The sequence below is a fragment of the Cyrtonyx montezumae genome, unplaced genomic scaffold, assembly GCF_038088225.1.
Source record: "Cyrtonyx montezumae isolate F1298 unplaced genomic scaffold, pur_monq_1.0 scaffold_10, whole genome shotgun sequence".
In the NCBI taxonomy this organism is placed as follows: Eukaryota; Metazoa; Chordata; class Aves; order Galliformes; family Odontophoridae; genus Cyrtonyx; species Cyrtonyx montezumae.
Genome location: NW_027071826.1, coordinates 58,142,776 through 58,164,202, shown reverse-complemented (window position 1 = coordinate 58,164,202; position 21,427 = coordinate 58,142,776). Strand labels below are relative to the sequence as shown.

General features: G+C 48.6%; 1 protein-coding gene and 1 long non-coding RNA gene across 2 annotated transcripts in view; both read left to right on the top strand.

Moving 5' to 3' along the window:
- The window catches only part of EPS8L2 (EPS8 signaling adaptor L2), a 39,813-nt gene extending 19,517 nt beyond the window's left edge, over window positions 1-20,296 (top strand). Inside the window, exons 4-21 of the mRNA XM_065755552.1 lie at window positions 2,772-2,836; window positions 6,087-6,248; window positions 7,141-7,290; window positions 7,749-7,828; window positions 7,970-8,109; window positions 8,731-8,810; window positions 9,270-9,396; window positions 9,688-9,776; window positions 10,157-10,231; window positions 11,050-11,198; window positions 11,359-11,485; window positions 11,795-11,910; window positions 14,699-14,810; window positions 15,302-15,409; window positions 16,313-16,454; window positions 18,314-18,497; window positions 19,232-19,364; window positions 19,667-20,296. Coding sequence (XP_065611624.1) covers window positions 2,772-2,836; window positions 6,087-6,248; window positions 7,141-7,290; window positions 7,749-7,828; window positions 7,970-8,109; window positions 8,731-8,810; window positions 9,270-9,396; window positions 9,688-9,776; window positions 10,157-10,231; window positions 11,050-11,198; window positions 11,359-11,485; window positions 11,795-11,910; window positions 14,699-14,810; window positions 15,302-15,409; window positions 16,313-16,454; window positions 18,314-18,497; window positions 19,232-19,364; window positions 19,667-19,738 — 2,111 coding nt within the window. The 3' untranslated portion in view covers window positions 19,739-20,296. The remainder of the gene's footprint in view (window positions 1-2,771; window positions 2,837-6,086; window positions 6,249-7,140; window positions 7,291-7,748; window positions 7,829-7,969; window positions 8,110-8,730; window positions 8,811-9,269; window positions 9,397-9,687; window positions 9,777-10,156; window positions 10,232-11,049; window positions 11,199-11,358; window positions 11,486-11,794; window positions 11,911-14,698; window positions 14,811-15,301; window positions 15,410-16,312; window positions 16,455-18,313; window positions 18,498-19,231; window positions 19,365-19,666) is intronic.
- The window catches only part of LOC136060768 (uncharacterized), a 69,169-nt gene that overhangs the window by 16,956 nt on the left and 30,786 nt on the right, over window positions 1-21,427 (top strand). The gene's annotated exons all lie outside the window — the stretch shown is intronic.

The window sequence follows — 21,427 nt, the reverse complement described above, 5'->3', positions numbered from 1 at the left end:
GTGGAGGGCAAGGCGATGCAGTGCAGGAGCCACTCGGGCAAGCGTCCCGTTTTCTGAAATCTGGCAAGAAGTTCACCTTGCCAACAACACATTTCCCCCACGGTTTTGTCATTCTGTACTTCAGCCCAGCTTGACCACAGCCAGATTTAAGCTAAGGCAAGTGGAATCCAAAGAAAGGGAACCCAAGGAAAGGCCCGCAGTGTCTCATCGCACTGCTCTGAAGCAAACGTACCAAACCCCATCTTTTCTTCAAGCATCCACATCTCAGGTAGAGGGGGCCTACAGTTGCCTATTTTGTGATTTACAGCCTGGATCCTTGCTTCTTCCTGCATTAAAATGAAAAGAGATCTCAGTGCTTAGCACCTCTGCTGTCGAAGACTGGGAGGGCTCTTACAGAACTCCACCGACCAGCTCTTGATGCTGCTCAGCACTCATCCTTTCAGAGCTGGAGTCATCTGCCTGCCCCACTGTAAAGAGTCTTTGTTTCCAGGCTGACCGCCTTCAGCCTTTCCCACTCCCTTTTTAAAAAGGAGGGGATGGGATGTCTCAAAACTGAAACTTGTCTCCATCCCACACACACGCGGTGTTCTCATTTCCATTGGTGTCATCTATTTACATGAGAAACGCTCGGTGAGGAAATTGAGGTTAGTCAAGGAAAAAGAAAAGTGCCTCACATCAGACACAACTCCCCGCAGACACGTCTTGCTGTGTGCCCTACCCCAGACCTTGCCCCACATCTGAAGTAGGGCAGGCTGCAATTAAAGCACCCAGCAAACAGAAAGTGCTGTTGACCCCTCAGTGTAAGCCAAAGGAGGGGGAAGCGGTCGTGAGAGATTAATTCCTGTACTCGGGGTCACTCCAGGAGCTCGTGGCTGAGCTGGGAGCTGTGCAAGGTGTCCAAAGGTCTCTGTCCCCAAGCTGTCCTTCTGGTGTGCAAGGCAGAGCCTCAGCCAACGCCCTGGCCAACATGCCCAGTAAAAATTAGTGCCTACCTGTGTACAGCAGCCACTTTGGTGCTACCAGGAATTAACTGTGGATGCAAAGCACGCCATTGTGTTTTCAGTGACCGGCATACAGGTACAAGGTGCAAAGTACGCAGGTGTCCTGCCATGCTGATGAGGCATCTCAGAGGTTTAAAAAGAAAAGGCATTAGAAATCTGTTATCTATCAGTCCTTGCAGGCTTGGGCCAAAAGCACCAGCATCCCTTTTCATTTTCACCTCTCTGGGCCCCAGTTCGTATGCTTGGGAAGCTCCTGGTCTGCAGTCAGCTTTGCTACCAGCGCCGAGCCCTGAGTCTTTGGAGAAGTACCAAGAGGGGCTCAAGCTAAATGCTCTTCTGGCCCAGCAAAGGTGAAAATCCCAAGTTAAATCCCAAGGAAAACAACCCTTCAGGCCAACGCTTGTTCTGGAGAGACACCTGCTGGCAGCACCCGCAGTCCTTCTCCCACCTCGATGGAAGCCAGGCAGAAATGAACAGCTATCAGAGACGCCAAGGAGTCCAGGGAAAAGGATAAAGAGGTGGAACCCAAAGCAAGAGCCACGGACCTGTGCTTGACTCAAGCAGGCACGGGTTGAGAGCTCTGAGCAGAAGTCTCAAATACTTGAGAGATGCGAGCTTGTTCAGCCCAAACCAGTGGGTGAGCAAGCACAGGGCTGGCTCCAAGCCCGTGCTCAGAGCAAAAGGGAACAAAACGGAGAAGCCAGCATCCCATCGAAGGGGCTGAGGAAGCTCTGAAGGAGACCACAAATAAATGAAGACTGGTGTATACTCCTTTAAAACACAAGGAACTCCGGCGCCCACCATGCCATGCCATGCCATCCTCCTGGTTGTGACAGTTGCTGCAGAGGACAGGATATTCTAACACAGCTTACTTCCAGCTTAGGATGGGTGAAAACGTGTAAACAAATGAGAACATATGACAACACACACAGAGCTACAATTACAATGAACAGACAAGAGATTAGGGGACGTCCTCTGCTGTTGAGGCAGATGTTTGCAGTCGGGCTCACTCTGAGCCCAGGTCGTTACTCCTGTGCTGGGCACACAGAGCACTGAATCCCTGGACACATGCCATTAAGCAGCGTGTAAAAGCTGACAGGGTCAATTTTTCTAGGATTATATTCCACGTCTTCCTGCAATATTTTTTTTTTTCCCAATTGCTCTTTGCTGCTGTTTTCCAGTGAGAAACGCGGGAAGCAATAAAGATTTGTTGCCTCATAAAAATGCTGCTCATAAAAAACGAGGTCCTGAACTGGCCGGCCTTGATCCCTGCAGCCTGTCCCCATCAGGCCTATCCCGTGCCTTGCCAGGAAATGCAAGAAAGCAAACTAGCAGTGTCACAGCGCTGCAGAGGGTTTCTTCCAGAGGCCACATAAAAGGGCTGTCAGGTCCAGGCTGATGGGATGCAGCTGGATGTTTGCTATTGCCACGTGCAGGTCAGAGCCCGGTGCCAGCCTTTTCAAGCTGCTCTTCTGAGACCTTCCCTGGATATTTGTTGTCCGAGGCTTTCCTTTACACGAGGTTTCATTTCCTCCTTCAATGGCTCCTGGGATCAAATCATCAGTGGGATTCTGGAGCGCAACTCAAGTGTGTATCCTACGCACCGAGTTTGCACTTCGTGACAGAAGTTGCTGTCCTCAATTCTCAGCACTGTCTGAGCTTCCAGCTTCAGAGTAGCACCCCATCGTGAGAGCTGTGATTCTCAGCCCCTGAGACATTGATGAACAACCTTTAAACTAAAGACATTGTCTTTTTTCTTTCTTTTTGCAGAACAAAGGAAAAAATACTCCAATTCCAATATCATCATGCATGAGACTTCACAATACCACGTTCAGGTGAGTGTGCAGTGAAGTTTTATGGGTCTATACCGTTGATAGATGCTGATAATGAAATGCATTTCACTTTTCCCAGAGCTTCATTAGGTCAAAGAGCAGCAGGTAGCCTACTTAACAGTATGCAAGCATTGCTTTCCACATCCTGGGAGATGCAAACAGCAAAGCTGCTTGTGAATCCTCCATTCGTCCTTCAGGGAGATGGGACTTGCCATTCCTGTATTTCTTTTTGCTGCCCCCTCCATGCTGATAGATTAATTTGCCTCCTGAGCTTCCCCTAAGCTGGGCCCAGTTATTATTTCTAACTCCTGCACTGCAGGACACACTTGCAGGCAGCCATCCACTGTCATTTCCCTCCTCACACCACAGCCCACCACCGTGACCCAGGGCATGAAACCCCACGAGTCCCCTCCATCCATGGAACGTGCTGCTGGCCCTGGGTCCTCTGAGCTCTCTCTTCTTGGAGGACAAAGAGGTAGGAAAGTCAAGAGCATTAATTAACAATGGATCTCTTTCCTACTTAAAATTAAAAAACATCATGCAGAGCCATCATTTATCAAAAAATATGAGTGATCGAGGTCCAGCAAATTAAAATATTGAGTAATGAGGGAATGGAGGGGGAAAAAAAAAAGAACGTAAAAAAGATAAGGGAAATTCAGTATGAAGAAAGAGGAAATGGAGAAACTGCCTTGTCCTCAACCTCCCCTACTTTTGAAGGAGAGCAGTGGGAGCTGTTGTCCCACTCCATGCTTCAAACCCTTCCTGCTGACCACAGGCACACAGGTCAAAATGGGATTCCACGGTGGTTACAGGAACTCACCTGCCCAAACCACACACAGCACATCAGCTATCGTTTTTCAGCTCTCCCTCGGCTACTGTGTCCTCTCAAGTAATTCAAAACCCGTCAGCCATGACAAGCATTCAGCCAAATTCAGCTTCCAGTATCACAGACACTTGCAGAGGAAGCCAGCCTGTGCCACTGCCAACCAGCAGGAGCTCCACCTGGCTGGGGACAGCTGGGTCACCCAGCACTGAAACCTGGCAAGGCAAGAGAGGAGCACACTTCATGAGGTTCACAGGGGGTAGGAGGAGTCCTCTGTTCTCTGGTTGAAGGCCCCAGTCCAGTTAAAAGCAAAGGAACTGGCTCATTGGCTTAAAATGAGATCCAGTCTTTTAAAGAGACCCTGGTTTCCACCTGAGAAACTAACTCAACGTGTGCCATCAGCGAGCCCTGCCGAATAAAACCACTCATGGAGCCAGAGGAGGGACTTTAAACAGTGACGTGTACACGAATTCTTCGCTCCTTATGCCACGTGCTGCTCGTTTGTGAGCGTCTGCCTTGAACTTTGACCAAAGCAAACGGCTTCAGCGGCAGGCAGGGAGGCAGGAAGAGGTTTTCCTGTAAAGGAATTTTACTCCCTTAAAGTCATCAGTAAGCTGATCAAACTTGGAAAGTGGAAGCAGCTATCGCCCCTGCCTGGAAAAGATAGCATGTTCGATTCTCCCCCTGGATGGGTGGGTTTTAGTTGGACAGAGATAAGAACAAGCTTCTATTCCCCTCACTCCAGCGTTACCTAAAGAAAATGGAAAGGAAAAGTATTTTAAAGAGCCTGAGCCAGACAAGTTGCTTTTCCCCCCTGAAAATTAACTTATTGAACAGTAAATAACGAAGGAATTTATGAAGACCGTAAACCTACCACTTATCATAATAGAGCAGATAAGATTGCCCGTCAGCAGGTATAAACCAATTCTCCTCACTGCTCAGAAGGCGGAGGGTTTGGCTTCTCTGCGTGGATGATATTGACTCTGCAAATACCCTTCCTGCAGCATTTTACAATTACAGTAACACATACCCAAGCACGTTCTTCGTAACTGATTGCATGGCTAATCTCAGCTTTCGGTGTAGCTGCTCAAATACCTGCCAGGAGTTTTATTTAGATAGTGCCTCACCCCATACCTTTGGGTTATGAGCACAGAACTGGGGCCATCCCTTCAGCTCTGCAGTCTTTGCCCTCTTCTCTGATCTGTACAGTCTTTGTGAGTTATCCTACCGTCACTTGAGCAGCAGACTGAGAAAAGGCAGGCGAAACTCACTCCTGCACTCCAGACAACAAAGAGCCTCTCTATTTTTCACATCCCAATTGGTGGCTTACTTAAAATGCATCCCGTTCTGCCAGCTACTGCTTCGAAAGAGGGCCGTGGGATTAATGCATCAGAGTGCACAGACAACAGCCTGGCTGGCCCGAGCTGCCCTCTCCTGCCTTACAGATGCACTTCTGGCAGACACCTCTTCTCCATCTGCCTCACACTGAGCTGTGCTCAGAGGGGAGAGAAATAAACTAGCTGGATTTCTGGAGCAGCCTTCACCCACTGCTGGGGGACACGTGGATTATCTGCGTGCAACAGATGCTTCTCCTTTCTGTAACTGCCCCCCACTGCCCTACCCTGCCAAGATTCCCCCCACGTGGGGCCCTGCCGGTACAGCAGTTGAAAGTCTGCAGGTGCCACTTGGTTACACAAATCTTCATAAATTCAGTGCCAAGTGTAATGCTTGGATCGTTGCTTCGGGGCACAGAACAGGGCTGGGAAAGCATGCAAGTGCAGTCACATCTGGGACGCTGCCACCTGATCAGATCTGTCCCTGGCCCAGGTGCACCAGCCAGGCAGCACAGAGAGGGGAGGACAGCATGGAAATCAGGCTGGAGGTGAGAAGAGGCCTAGGATGGGTTTATAGCACAAGTGGAGGGAGGGAGGGAGGAAGGCTAGGGAAATCCAGCAAAGCCACGGCGCAGGATGGGGGCAAAAAGCAAAAACATCCCTTTGTCAGAGAGGCTCGTTTCCATTCCCACGAAAGCTTTTTGGGTAACAACAGTGGAAAAGCAGCACGAAGGGATCAAAAGGCTGGAGCACAGGCAGCTGTCCCACCGCTCCGTACAAAGCACTTGCAAACACGTGCTGCTGGGCAGGGGCCAGAGCTGCCAGAGCTGATGCACAATTAGATAAATATGCAAGCAGTGAAACCTGTTATGAAAACTCCTGCTGCATTACAAAACTAATCTTACACCACTGCGAACAGACCGGTGCTAACAACCAGCACGCACGCTTTGCACGGGGACTCTGTTGAGTAGTAAAGAACCAACAGCTGTCCAGACCTACGGAGGTTACAGTTTACAACACACCCATCACCACCAAAGCATTTATTATTTTGGTTTTTTTTTTTACCTGTTTTCTCCTCCTTCCCTCTCAACTTCAGCACTTGGCCACCTTCATCATGGACAAGAGCGAGTCCATCGTGACAGTGGATGATGCCATACGAAAACTCCTACTGCTCAACTCCAAGGAGAAGATTTGGACACAGGAGATGCTGCTGCAAGTGAATGACAAGTCCATCCGCCTGCTGGACTGCGAGTCACAGGTAGGCAGAGGTTAACATAGGGGGATCTGCTTAGGGAAACCAAACGAGGGTGAATCACCACCAAAACCCACTCGGGGCCTTTGCAAGAAGCGTTTAGATGAGGTGCTAAGGGATTGGATTTAGTAGTTCAGTGGGTAGGGATAGTGATAGGAGGATGGTTGGACTAGATGATCTTGTAGGTCCTTTCCAACCTTATGAACCTATAAGGGCTGGCTGACTCTAATTGAAGGGGTAGGCAGGTGTGGGTTGATTTACTCACAGCTCCAGAGCACAGATAGTCCAGACAGAAGATACCTTGAGCTGTGCTCCGAAGGTATAACTGTTTTCCATGGGAGTGATGCAGAACATGAAGGTCCACAGAGACCTGCATACAATGTATGAGCAGAGGAAAGAACTTATTAGTGGTACCCTAACAACATGCAGGATCCCCTGCCTGAAAACTGTGCCCCATTTTGACTGCAACGCACATGTTTGCACACAGGGATCCTAACCTGGTGGGAAAGAGCATCCAGGCAATGGGAGAAGGGTGGTGCTGCTGCTCTGGTTTTAGCGGTGAGAAACTAAAAAAGGTTTGCCCAAGTTCACCCAAAGAGTCAGTGGAAGGGCAAGCTGCTATTGCCCAGGAGTCATCTTCCTTCCCAACGCTCTGCTGGGATGCATGGGTTACTAACCCATGCTGTTAGAGTCAGGAGTTCCCCTCTGTTGGACATCTCTCCCAGTCCTCCACAGTCCCAAGCCCTTTGCAGACGGTGACACTTAAGTATGTTTGATGGGTCCAGGAAATCCCAGAGCACGAGCTCCATTAGGTCTCTCTCTTCAAGTGGGAATCCCAAGAGCTCACGTACAGGTTCATGAGAGATCCCTGCTGCCCAAGCCATTTCTTCTTCTCCAGGAGGAGCTGGAGGACTTCCCGCTGCCGACTGTCCAGCACTGCCAGACGGTGCTGAACCAGATGCGCTATTCCTCCATCCTCCTCCTGGTGTGCCAGGATTCAGAGCAGCACAAACCTGACATCCACTTCTTCAACTGCGATGAGGTGGAGGTGAGCAGAGCCTTCCTCGTCATCGGGGTGCAATGGGAAATGGGACGGTCGTGGCCCACGGACAGCTTCCCCAAAACCTTCCTGGTCCACGTGAGACAGAGGAACCTTCACTAAGTAACCTACGAAGCCCAGGATGGGGGTGGGGGAAAGGAGTGCCACCTGCATGGATATATCAGTAAGCAGCACGGCTTTGCACTCGCTTGTTCAAACAAAGGTGTGGATTGGGCTGGCACCGACGGCAGTCAGTGGGAGCTGTGAGCCACCCAAAAGCTTTGCCCAGCTATTAGTGCTTTGATAGCACCACTTCAAGGCTCCTGACCCCGTGTTGCAGCCTTTAAACAGAACAAGTTGTGCTCCCGGCTCTCTACCAGCCACTTCTTCCCTTGCTTACTTGGAGCCTTCAATTCAAACTCGGCAAAGCACAGCCCTTTAGTAAAGCATTCGTTTTTATCTTTGAGGCGGAGATGGTTCACGAAGACATAGAAAGTGCCCTGGCAGACCACAAGCACGGGAAGAAAATACGACCACAGACGCTCAAGTAAGTACTGCAGGACTTGGGACAAAGGGGCAAGGCAGACAGTGTGCTTAGCACAACCCACAGCACTGCATTTGCACACGGGTCTCTTGGAAATGGCATCGGCAGCCTCTGACAGGGTTGTTCTGTGTTGTTGCCTTGCAGAGCAAACCAAGAGAAGATCAAACAGAGACAGTCTATCCTCCCACCACCACAAGGGCCGGCCCCCATCCCGATCCAGCACGACATGCGAGGCCAAGCAATGAACAGGAACCGGGTGGCACCCCCTTCCCAGTATGAACCAGGTACTGGGAGAGCTCGGAGAGTCCATCCCTGAGGGCGGGGACCCATCAGCCTGGACAGACAACCTTTGTGCAACAGCCTGGGGTCATTTCAGCTCCAGCGTTGCCACCCAGTGTCTTTATACCATGCTATGAAGCAACAGTAAAGATTGAAATTCCCCACAGAGGTGACAGGCCATCAGCAAACTGAACGATAACACAAAGCTCGGACCAGCAAAAGTAAAATGTACAGACCTGGACAGAAAGACAAATCCCCAACAAGTTAGTGCAGATGCACTGAGGGCAAATGAGTCCGAGCCTCCCAGCATCTGGGGCTTGCAGGTCTCTGCCTGTAGCCAGCAGCTGGCTGCTCTCCACGATTCATTCAGTGCTTCCATCTGAAAACAGGCAGCGTATAGACACACACACACACAGGGCTGCTGGGCAGGTGCTGTAACCCGTGGAGGATTTCATCAGCACCTTTGATCACCTCCCACTCTTTGTGAGCTCCTGAGGTGCTCTCGGGATAAAGGAACGAACAAACACAGCCAGGTGTTAGCTACCTGTGTGTCACTGTGTTTAATGGAGCCCACCTTCAATCTTCTGTGGTGGAAAATGTTTTTCTCTCCCCTTCCTTGTCTGCAGACTATGAACGGCGAGGCTCTGTCTCCCAGGACCACGAAGAGTCCCGAGCCATCTTAGCACAGAAGATTGAAAAAGAAACGGTTGGTATCGAGAGCAACAGGCAGAAGGAAAAGGGGAAGATGGGAAAGAAGCTAGGGGCTCCTCCATGAGCTGGCATTTTATGCCTAGATCAGTCATTTTTAAACTGATTACTCCTGCTTAGAAGGGTGAGCAAAAGCAAAACGCCATCAGTGGGTTAGCTGCCATCTCCTCTGCTGGTTTCAGAAGAGTGCTCCCCAGTTCACAGTCCTCTCTCGGGGTTGTTTCCCTAATGCCCATCAGCTAGGAGCCACTTGTCACACTGGCAAATGCAGCATACAAAACAAGGCACTGTTTCGTGTTTAAAAAGGGGTGAACCCAGCCTAGTTGGTTTTTTTTTTGGCCTGGATCCTTCACTCTTCCAGGAAATGAAGTAGGTAAAGCCCTAGGATTTTTGTTTCCCACCCGTGTGCAGTTTGGGCTCTTTCTCACCTGCGTTCGTTGCCCTTCTGTTCTCACAGCAAATCCTGAACTGCACTCTGGATGACATTGAAGTCTTTGTTGCCAGGCTTCAGAAGGCTGCAGAGGCATTCAAACAGCTCAACCAAAGGAAGAAAGGGAAGAAGAACAAGAAGAAAGGCCCGGCAGGTACAGCGCAGCAGCTGGAACAGATTGGGGAACATGGGAGTACAGCTAAGGTTGGAAAGCCTCAGCTCACACCTTAGCAGGGCCAGGTCACTGCAGCACTTTGCAGTGCACCATTTGCAAAGTCCTGCTGATCTCTAGGTTCTTATTACAGAGATCTGACTTGGCTCAGTCCATAGATTTTCAGTAGTCCTAGTCTCAGCACACGTTACTGCTGCAACTTCAGCAAGACAGACCCGTCTTGGAATGGGACATGCTAATTGAAGTGTCTTTTTCTCCACACTCTCATTAAAGAGGGAATGCTGACTCTTCGAGCAAGACCCCCGAGCGAGGCAGAGTTCATCGACTGCTTCCAGAAAACCAAATTGGCTTTTAACCTCTTGGTAAGGCGCTGAGGGTACTTTCACCTTAGGCAGCCACGTGGCTGTTTCCCATCTACTGGGGTAGTAAGCATTTACAGTGAAACGTGTACTGAAAAAGCACCATCAAGGGACAAAGCTCTGACCAAACTCGCTCAGTGAACAAGATCATTCCTGAAACATTACTAGTAAGGAAACCACAGCAATTGCAATTTGTGAAGCGTCACCTTGCTGCCATCCATCATTTCATGCTTTCCACTTCACACTCGTGTTTAATCACCCACATTTAAAATGCCCAGACCTCACATTCTGGTAGGGAAGGGGGTCAGCAACGATCCCCCACGTCGTAGAATCCTAATCAGAATCAGGTTAGGATTAAACTGGGTTTTTCTTTATCTTTCCAGGCCAAACTGAGAAAGCACATTCAGAACCCAAGCGCTTCAGAGCTGGTGCATTTCCTATTTGGGCCACTGGAACTGGTAAGACTAACTCACGGGCTTCGCTGTGAATTTGCTTTGCATTTCTGGTGTCACTTTTGCACTCACAGGCAGCTAAATTACACAGAAACATCAGAAAGCTGCTCAGAACCCTCCAAAGCTTTCTCAGTAAAGTCCAGAAGCAACAGCACCAGCAGTCCTGCTTTCTGATCTGATTTCCAGCCCGAATTAAATACACAAACCCAAGCAAACCTTTCCACCACATTAACAAAGACTTACTGTGAAGAGCACGAGCCAGCTCTGACCTTGTTGGGCACCTGCCCAATCTCACCTTCGGTTGAACACGGCTCAATACTTGCACTGGAAGGAAGAAGCAGGAATCCAACCTAAAGAAGAAACCAGAAGCAATGCAGAAATACCACGCCATTTTCCAGCGTGGCAGTTGGTGTCCTTTCTCCAACTATGGAGAGTTTTAAGGTTTCTTTGACACCAATAGGAAAATTATTGCACTGCTTTGAACTATTCAGACTGGTGCAAAGATTCAGGTTGATGTTTCTTGAGACAACTGAATTAACGTAAACATCAGCTGCTGCCAGCAGGAGTCAGGCCATCCCTCGGTATGAAGGCTTCCATTGGATCCCTTGGAGAAATTAGTTAGGAATTATTTGCCTTATTTGTCTGTCCTTTCTTTATAAAATTTGGAAGGAATAACATTTTCCCTTGGAGCGGGCAGGCAAAGAGTCCGAATGTTCAAGAGGGACTGATTTTTCGGTCTTTGATGTCTGCTCTCTCATGTGTGCTGGGATGGATATTTTCAACCTTTCCTCTCTCATATTCCTATGTGTCTGTGTGTAATTCAGATCGTCACTAGCTGTGGTGGCCCTGAACTTGCCAGGTCTGTCATCAGTCCACTTCTTTCTAAAGATGCCACAGATTTCCTCAGAGGACACCTGACACCAAAGGAGATAAGCCTCTGGGACTCCCTGGGAGAGGCATGGACCAGATCCAGGTGAGGACAGAGCTGCTATCTCACCAGCATCCCAGGCTCTTAAGGCAGGGGAATGCTTGATTTTACAGCCATGTCAGCCCTGGCGTGCAGCACTGGATGCTTTGTGACAAATGTTACTTGCAAATCTCACCTCACACTTCTTCCCCGCTTCACGTCCTAGGGCTGAATGGCCCCGAGAAGCAAACATCCCCACCTACATCCCCAAATTCCGCAACGGTTGGGAACCACCCATAGAAATCTTCCGTGGAGCTCCCTGGGAAATAGACATTGGGCACTTGCAAGAAGAGGTGAGTTCTGTGTGGCCATCCTCTCTGCCTTTCACCCTTCTTCGGGGTGAGAGAGGGATCTGACCCTACCCAGCAGCAGTGAGAGCAAAGCTGGCAGGCACTTCTGGCTCCTCAGATCCTGATCTGACTCATCCGCGCTACTGTGGAGACTGCGGTGGTGTGTAACAAGCAGTCAACCCAAAATTCAGTTGGATCTGGTTATTCCAGATCCATGCAGAAAGAAAATGAGGCAAGATTCATTGCCTTCCTTTCCCTCTGTTACAGCTTCGCCCTTTCTTGGCACCACTGACTCAATTTTTACCCTTCCAGCTGTCATCAGCCAATGGATATCCTTACCGTAACTCCTCACTCAAGCGTGGCCAGACAGCTGATCAGCCACAGGCCGTGGATGCCTTTAAGCAGAACGTAACTCAGCATGTAAATAGGTAACGTACCAGCTCCTCCACCCTGCAAAACAGTGCCTCAGCCCCCCCTGGGTAACCCCAGAAGCACCCACTGCACCACATCACGACACCAGGATGTTTTGGCAGCCTGACAGAGTGACTTGTGAACAAGATCGAGAGAAGTCAAAGATCAGACGAGCAGTTAGTCGTGTAAACACTGCCTGGTTTTTAATCAGCAGCAGCTCTACAAGGAAATGAGTTGCACGTGTTTTCTGCCAGAAGAGGTAAAACTTCTGGCTGGCCTCATTAGTCTATCAGTATGTCATTTCATAACATCAACCCACCAAAGCGATGCTAAGCACGGTGCGCCTTTGAATTTTTCCCCAAATGACAGATGTGAATCCTTTGCCATACTTCAGTTTGCAGTGATTTGACATGAAGCTCTGAACTGCATTCCCCTCCGCTCAAGCACAGGCCTAGATTACACTGATGAGCCATGAAATGTTAAAGACTGGAGGTCCAGACACAGCAAAGCAATTAACCAGCACTAGGATGGGGGAAAAAATGCTTAAAGACACGCTGCTTGTTTCATGTTTAAATGGTCTAATCCACAAGATCTACGAGCTCTGCTGCCGCTAGAAATTGTCCCAATTCACCTCCCCATCCAATTGCAACAGCAAAAGAACTTACTCTTCCCATTTGCCTCACCAGAGGTTCTGGTGGGATCATGAAATGGTACAGAACCTGAGTGGGAAGAGAGTTGTGGTAACAGATTCCCTGCTCTGTTCTATTTTTTCTCAGTGACGTTATGAAAAATAAGAAATCAGTTTACATGAGAATGTTTAAGCCCATCTTAAGTGACTGGTAGGCAGTACATAGGAGAAAACAGTTTTACCTGTGTGTCTCAGCATAGGTAAAGAAGTCACAGAAGCATTGAATCGCTGCCACTAGATCAGGTTGCACAGGGACCCATCCAACCTGGCCTAGAACACCTCCAGGGATGGAGGTGCTCCTTAAACAAGTTTGCTCTCCTGACGTTCCAGGTGCCAACTCCACTCTTTACCAGACCCACATTCCTCAAGATCCCAAACTCAACCAGGGCACGATCATATAGAGAGGAATACAAATTACAAATCATAACCCATTTACATTCTTGAAAGACACAAAACGAGTACTTGTTGGGTAACTCATGCTTTCTGCCCTCCCTCCTGCCTTCAAAGCACTGCAGGGTAAAGCCACCGCTCCCTTTCTTGACCACTGGATTCAATCTGTCTGAAAACTTCCACTACCAGACTGAGAGCCACCTCAAATCAAATGAACTGAAGACTACGCTGCAGAATTCGGTGTGATGCTGTACGGTTAACAGAATGAATAACACCGAATAGCATCGTAGCCAAGATAATTTACAGATGGAATAGGTAGAAAGATTATCACGATGGAAAAGAGACAATCAGAATAAAGTAAAACGCTACCTGCATCCTAGGCTCGTGGTAGGAAACTCCAAAGGAGCAGTCTCCAGAAAAAGATCCTTCCCTAGTGCCCTTAAATGGGGTCTGGGAGAGGTGCAGCCAGGCTCCACCCCTTCCCATCACACAGGTGCATTGCCTTCACCTGAGCTCCTGTGGCTGACTCAGTGCTCGCCTCAGGTGATCCATCAGTGGTTCAGGCCATGATTCAGCAGTTCCCATACAGATACCAAATCACTGAACCCATGGTTTCAACCTTTTTCAGCCCACCTGCAGCAGTCTAATTGGCTTCATTGACTTACACAGACCTTGACATAAAGTGGCATAGCTGCACTGAAGGAGAACCTCACGCCTTGCTGGCGTGTTCGTTGTGAGTACAAGCAGCTGGAACTCCCTTGCGTTGTGTACCTGGTTGTGAGTCAGAAACAGAAAGACCCACAAAGTACGCATTAAAGTATTTCCTGCTTATGCAACCAGGCAAGACAGCTTTGCCCATACTGCAGGCATATTTGGATAGAAAACACTACCCCCATCCAAACCAGAGGGAAAAAAAAATATATGAGATAGGCACATTTTTTCCTAAGCCAGTAAAAAAAAAAGAAAAAACCAAACACATTTCAGCTTGAGCCAAACACAATCTTTCATTTCACATTTCCACTTCTGACAATCTACCGTGTTTATTTCTGTTCTCCCACATAAAAGCTGGTTTAACACTGAAAGCCATATTCTCTTCTGTCACAAATTCCCAAGCAAAATACCTGAACTCTTTTCTCCTCCTGCCGAGCGTCTCTTAGAATAGAAACGTTCAACTCACTTTTCCTATGAATCTGCAGAATTCTTTTGCAGTAGCTCAGCGTTGCCTGCTGAGCAAACAAAATACACAGATTTCCAGTCAGTTCTGCCTGTGCTGATGTTTGACACCCCTTCTCCCAGCCTTGGTGCCTGCCTTCTCCCTGCTCAGGCACACAGGAGTTATACTTCCCAGTGCTATAGTGTTTCACACTTAATTTTCACATGCGGTGGAATGAGAGCAACTTTTGTTTGAGCTTTGTCAGTCTTGTCAGGCCTTGCTGCAGCTGGGAGAGGAAAAAGCCTCTCCTAGCCTTGTGGCAGCAGCCTCGCCGTGTAAGGCTAGGAGCCAAACACCCTTCTATTTTCAAATATAGGGTTGTTCATTGATGTGAGGGGTGCAGATCTTCCTTAAGGGCACAGAGGGGCATCCTCCCTCCTAACACAACCACGACCGGTTCAACCTGCACTTGCACAGCCCTCACCACTTGTCTGTTCCCCGTGGACCTGTACGGCCTTAAGTTCTTCAGTTGGTTTCCTCTAAAATATCTTGGTTATTTTCTTCTCTCCTGCAGGAATTTTGAGGCACAGGGAATGGCCCAGCCGAAGAGATATGCCAAAATCCGCTACGACTTCACAGCACGAAATGCCAATGAACTCTCAGTGCTGAAGGATGAAATCCTGGAGGTGAGCAGCGTGCTCAGAAGAGAGGTGTGCCCCCCTCCCCTTTCTAGGATCAGGACTGGAAAGCACCAGCTCACTTTTGCCTGGTATTTTCTGATGAGTAGCAGTGAGTGACATCCTCGCCGCATCGTGGTTAGGACACGTGATTGACCTCCAGCATCTCTGGCAGGAATCACTTCTGATTTTGTTTTAATGACAATGTAACATCAGTCAATAGGAAAAACAAACCCGACCTATAAAAGCGATGGAGAAACGAGCAAAACAAGGAGCTGTGAGTTCTTGGGCACTCCAGCAGAGCTCTCCTATTCATCATTAGGATAAGTTCTGATGCCTTTCAGGAAAGGCTTCACTCCCGTGCTGCAAATATCTGTTTGTCTCAGTAATGCTGTTCTGACAACTTCACGTTACTGTGCCATTTCTTTCCGCTGGGTCCCACTTACATAGGCCAGAAATCTGATGGTCTCACTAACCATCTTCTTCCCCCTCTCTGTCAGGTGCTGGAAGACAATAAGCAGTGGTGGAAGTTGCTCAACCGGAGCGGGCAGGCCGGTTACGTCCCTTATAACATCCTGGATGTGGTGAAGCTGGAAGAGCTCGAACAGGTCTGTAGCCAGGTGATGGTAGCCTGCAGCAGGGCATAATCAGCCGCTGAGAATTACCTTGTAGTGGACCTCCTGGATGCCTCAGGGTCAGCAGGAACCCTCACAAGCAGATGAGCCAAGGGCTGGGAGGTTCCCGAGCCTCCTGTGATAAACCCCTACATTTTGCCACCTTTTATCTCCCCCTGCACTGTGTGTAGCCATCCCAAGCAGACCAGAGGTCTCGTATGGAGCTGTCACCAAACATCTGCTGGCTACAGCGGCTTGAAGGAGTTTCACCTTTTGCCTGTGTCTTCCCTCCAAGCTCGTGTACTTCTCAGCCTACAGTTCTATCACCTCCTCTGTGGTGAAACGGATGTTTTCAGGGCTGTACTGTAAGCAGAATGAGAGAGTTAATGCAGCCATAAGAGCAACTTTTGCCACCAAAGCACTGAGGGCAGCTGCTGCTGTTGGGAATTAAATTAAGAGATTGGTTCTCTCACCAACTCAGCTCAGCAGCAGGAACAAAGTGCTGGAGTAGAGGCAGACTGAAATGCCAACCAAGTGAGTACTGCTCTCAAGCACCTCGTACTGCAAAAAATGTGACAGAGAGCTCCAAATGCCCAAAGGAAGAATTTCTTCCCCCTCCACTTGGTATTTCTCAGCTTGGGCGAAGAATAAAGTGCTCCATCAGGCCTTTGGACAGAAGCCCCCATAGTTTAATCAAGAAGACATAGAAAGCCTCTTTGCAGACTGCTCTGAGCACTTGGCAGTAGTCCCACTCAACATCCAGTTATTGATGTTTTTGCTCCAAATGGGATCTTGGCTTGTTTTCTTGTTGTGCTTACTCCCGCGAGGCCCCAGAACTGAACTCATTCCATGCAGCACTTCCCGAGTTCATACACGTTTCTCTTCTTTATTGCCCAGGCTAACCAGAGGTACAAAGGAGACCCAAGTTGCAGAGGATATGGGCCATCCAGCCCAACTCACAAGCTGCCTGCCAGCTACGCTGGGGATAAATGGGGAAGTGAAATGCTATCACGCAGCTCTCCCCAGGATGCCAAAGAACGTACGTGCCTCCCATCGTGCCTCTTGAAAGCCACACATGCTGCTCTCAGGCAGCTTTGTGTTTTAGGACTTCACTGAGCAGTTTTTGTGAACGTGTGCTTCTGTTTACCCCCTGTCCCTGTAGTTTCCTCTCTTTCTTGGCTTTTACCATAGTGGCCTGCCTGCTGTTTCTGGGTGTGTGTAGCCAGAGCGAGCTACAAAATGCACGTCCCCCCTCGCACAAGGAGTGGCTGCAGCTTTAGTGATAAGCAGTGGTTTTAGAAGAGGTATAGAGAGGAAATTCCAGGCAGGGCAACAGCCAGCAGAGCAGCCCTGAGGAGCTCACTAAGCTCAGGCAGCCTGAGAAAAGGAGGGCAAAGAGGTGATTTAATAGGGACTTGGTCCTGCTTCCAGCCTTGACCTCGTCCAGCTGACCTCTTCCTTCAAATGGTTCCAGAGAAATCCCAACCATCAGATTTGCCAAGACACGAGATTCGCATCACACCCTCCCTCTGCACAAGCCACACAGAGACACGGAGCATGAGAAAGAACAGGAGCCTTGCTCACTTCACCCCCTTGCCTCACCCTGAACACTCCTGTAGCATAGTGGCTGCTGAAAGCCTCGGCCAGGGCTCATCCCCTCTTCACCTCCTGGAAGCAGAAGCTCTTCTGGGACAATGGAAAGCCCCACAGTACAAGCATCAGTCACATATCTATTAATAACACTGAGTTATTCTCCTCAGTCTTCAGGAGTTTCATGGAAAAAGTGATTCTGGATGATGTGTCGCTGGAGTGTACCAGTCACTCCCAGTTCAGGCTTCCTCCCACTTCTAGGTAGTTGCAGAGCAAAAGCTGAAGGCCTGACAACTTGGATCTGCAAGTAATTCGAAGCAGCAGGGAGGACTGAGGAGTGCAGGGAGCAGGACCGTAGCTCAAAAAGGCTCTAGTTGTAGGTGTCAGGTAATGGCAAAGAGTCAATGGGAAGAAAATAACAGCAACACAGAAAAATGGGAACCTGCTTTCAAAAACAGTTAGGCCTCTCTGACTTCTGCTGTCTCATGTGCTCTGGGTTTTCTTCTCCCCTCTCTGCCACTAAGTTTGCAGGGCAATTTCCTTATCTCGGTAGCCTGAAGGGAACTAAGTAACTCAAAACAGGAAGATGATAATCTAAAGCAAAAACACAGCACCAACACAAGACGCCGGGGAGTCCCTTGTCACCACTGATGATGCAAAGTCACTGCCAGATCAGGTGTTGTACATCACCGAGCAGAGTTCTGCTAGGCCATATGGAGAGGTTGAATGAAGCCTGGTGAACAGGAGGGGCTAGCAACACAAGCAGCAAGAGATCAGTCACAATGTATTTTTATATAAATTAGGTCAAAATATTGGTGCTTACTGGCACCTAGTATACATACCCAAAGCAGCTTTTTAGATTCAGTGACCGCTGTGCAGGTGATGAGCATTTGGCTGTTGTTTTGTGATGCCTCTTCTCCATCATCCTGGAGAAGAAATAGAGAAATCTAGCTCTCTTCCAAAGAGAAAGTGAGGTTTCAAAAGCCAAAAGAAGTTGACAGGCTTGGGAGGAAAGGTGAGGAAATCCTGCTCCACCAGTTTGCCAGTGGTCTCCCTCTTCACATCCATTTTTGATCAAAGTTTGGAGGCAACCTACTGCTCTAATGAAGTACCTGAACTTATTCTTTAGAACTAAAATACAACAGTAAGGATTTTCCCTTAACATGCCTGCAGAGCTAAGAAAGGGGCTGAACCACATGCTGGTCTTCCTTACAGTTTCACTGCAAACATTCATCTCACAGAGCTTGTGGCTGAAGGCTGTTCCCTCTCTCAGCCCTGTGCTCTAAAAAGTGTGCCTTGTTTCCCCAGAACTTCTGCATCAGATGGATGAGGTGAACGATGAGCTGCTAAAAAAGATCACGAACAGTAAAATTCAGCCTCCCCAGAGGAACTTCAGAGTGGAGAAACCTCAGGGAGTTTTTGTGCCCCTCACCTTCGAATCCAGTTCTGAAGAAGTCAAAGCATGGCTGGAGGCAAAGTCGTTCAGCAAAGGGTAAGATCAGCACTAATGCCAGCTGAAACGTTGGTTTTTTATTCAAGAAGGGGCAGGGCTAACAGCAGCTGCAAATTAAAGCCACGCTCTTGCTAATCCTCATAACTCACAGCTGAATGCTGTATATCCTTCATTGGTGGAGGCCCCAGGTAGCCGGAGTGCTGAACTTAAAGAGAAAACAATGAATTGCTTAAACTCACCACTGAGGATAAGGGGAAGCCTGAGGTTCTCAGTGCCTTCCTTACATCAGCCTGTAATAGTCAGACCGGTTATCCGTGGGGTACTCCACCTCTTGACCTGGAAGTCTGGGATAGGGAGAAGGATAAACCCCTTATGGAAACGGTTAGAGACTCCACCTGGGCTGTCTCTGGAAGAGCTGTCCCAAAGGATCAGCGAGGAACAAGGTCCTCAACCAGGGCTAGCAAGTCAACCCAGCCACAGGGACCACGGCCCAGGGCCACAAGTTGCAACGCACGTTCTGCACTATGAACAATGAGCGAGGACTGCTCCACAAAAACAGTGCAATCACTGCAGTACCCACAGATGATGGTGTGACACTGGCTTCAGCCATTCCTCATGGCTCATCCTTGCCACGAGCTTGGGACGCCCAACAGCTGCTGCACTGCCAAAGCCTTGCATGTGACACAGTCCTGGTGTCCCATTACTGCTGATTCATCACCTTTGGCAAGAGGCCACGTATAATGCTGCTATCTACTGGTTTTGTGTCTTCTCAGGACGGTGGAACACCTTGGCATCCTTACTGGAGCTCAGCTTTTCTCCCTGAACAGAGAGGAGCTGAAGAAAGTGTGCGGCGATGAGGGAAACCGAGTGTACAGTAAAATCACGGTGGAAAAAAACCAGCTGGAGGTAAGCAGCTGTCTGGACAACTCCTGCCCAAAAGGTTGTCTGTGTCAGCAGTGCCAGGCGTCCCATTAAACAAGCATTTTAAGAATACAGTTCAAAAAAAGACAAAATCCAAACCGACCAACCGACAGAAACGCAGAGAATCCTTTCAAGCAAAAGGGTCCCAAATCCGTAAGGCAGATCACTCTGTCTCCACTAAAGAGTTTTGCCGTTCCCTTTGACACTTGCTGTGCTGAAATTAGATGTTGTAATCTAGCCACAGCTTGAAGTTAAAATTCAAACTTCCTTTTTTGTTTCCATTCCAGAAAAACAGAGGGGAGACAGAGCTCCAAGAAATTATGAAGCGTCGCCAGGAGAGGATTGATTCTGCTAATTAAAATCTATCTGCTTTCTTTCAGCTATTAGTCATAGTAGTGCAGGAAAAGGGAATTAAAGCAATGATCCCCAGTCTAGATAAGAGACAGCAGTGCTCCACATTTAGCAGTGTAATTGCCATCAAAGGGACAATTCCTCAAACACTGTTGATAAGGATAGACACTAAGACCATATCCCGCTGGGAAAGGTGTTTTAATACTGCATGAAGTTTTTATATATATAAATATATATATACTATATATATTTTATACTGAAATCAGACGTGCATGTGATCAGAACAGATGAGGATTCATGCGGGTATGAATGTTACGACGATGGCTGAATTAATGAAGAAACAAACAAGCAACAACACGGAGCTTTTAGAGCAGGGTTGTCTGTTCCCTTTGGGAGCTGAGGGCACGGCACCCCGTGCAGAACAAGCCAGCCTGAATGCTTAGAGCCAGGACCACAGGAATAGTTTCTCTCCCCCACCCTTCGTGTCCTTCTCGGTGGCAGATATCCCCTGCAGCCCTCTAGCAAAGGCTCAGTGTCAGCTCGCTGCCCTTTCTGTCCTCACATGCCCTCTCGTTGGACGAATTGCATTACCTAAGTCTGGGCTGCTTCCTTAAATACCCCTACCAGTTAGTGCTGCCTTCCAACAGTGGAAACGGGCTTTCACTGCTTAACAAAGAGCAGGATCCGAGTGACAACTGAAGCGATTTGAATCTGCAAATAGGTGAGCTCAGCCTGATCATCCCTGCTTACCCAGAGGCTCGGGGCAGCCACGCAGCCCTTCACCTTGGCGCTGATCCTGGGCCCAAAAGCTGCAGCACTGCCAAAGCCAGGCCTCAAACAAGGACATAAGCCCCCGCCATTCCCAGGGTGGTCACCACTCACCTTCACATTTTCATTGCAAAGAGTAATCTGTTTCCTAAATAAGGAATGGCTGTTTAAATACAAAATAATTAGCCACAAGGAAAAATAAAGAAAGCGAAAACAATCCCCATTTAGTAGATGCTGCTGTTCTTCACTTCCTGTTTCTCTCATTAACATTACGTGCATATGTATGCATCTTTCTACCGAAATGTTCCCTCACTCTTACAATCTACAAGTAGGGATGAGGGGGAAAAAAATCCCTTTTTCTAGAAATATATAATCAAGTGATTGAGCATCAATAATTGATTCCAAGTTTTAAAAGCGCAAGCAAGCGTACAGTAGATTTCCTGTCCACAGCAAGGTGGACTCCCTGTATTTATAGCTTACTGGACTCCATGCATTGATAGTTTACTGACACACAATCTCACTAAGAAGGCACTCAAACAAACATGACGTGCTGCCCACAGACGGGGAATGCTCTGCCTTTCTCATTCACACACTCTAACTGGTTGGATGGCAGTTCAGGCCCAGGTCCCACTTCCTCCACAGGAAAGGTGAATGTCTTGGCATGATTTGGGCCTGTGCTTGCACATCCAATGAAAAAAAAAAGCTGTGCAGGTGGCTGGGGGACAGATGGCTCAGTCTGAGGATACTGGTGCATCTCTTGACTTTGGCTTAGATCTTCCAAAAATGTTTCCGGTGGATTACGTGTTTTCTTAATCTGGAAGTTGGACATGGTTAGCACAGCAGAACTAGGGTGCAGGCAGGGAGCTTCAAGGCTCGTGAAAAGGCTGGAATTTGCAAAAGGTACTCATCCTGTCAGGAGGAGGCGCAGA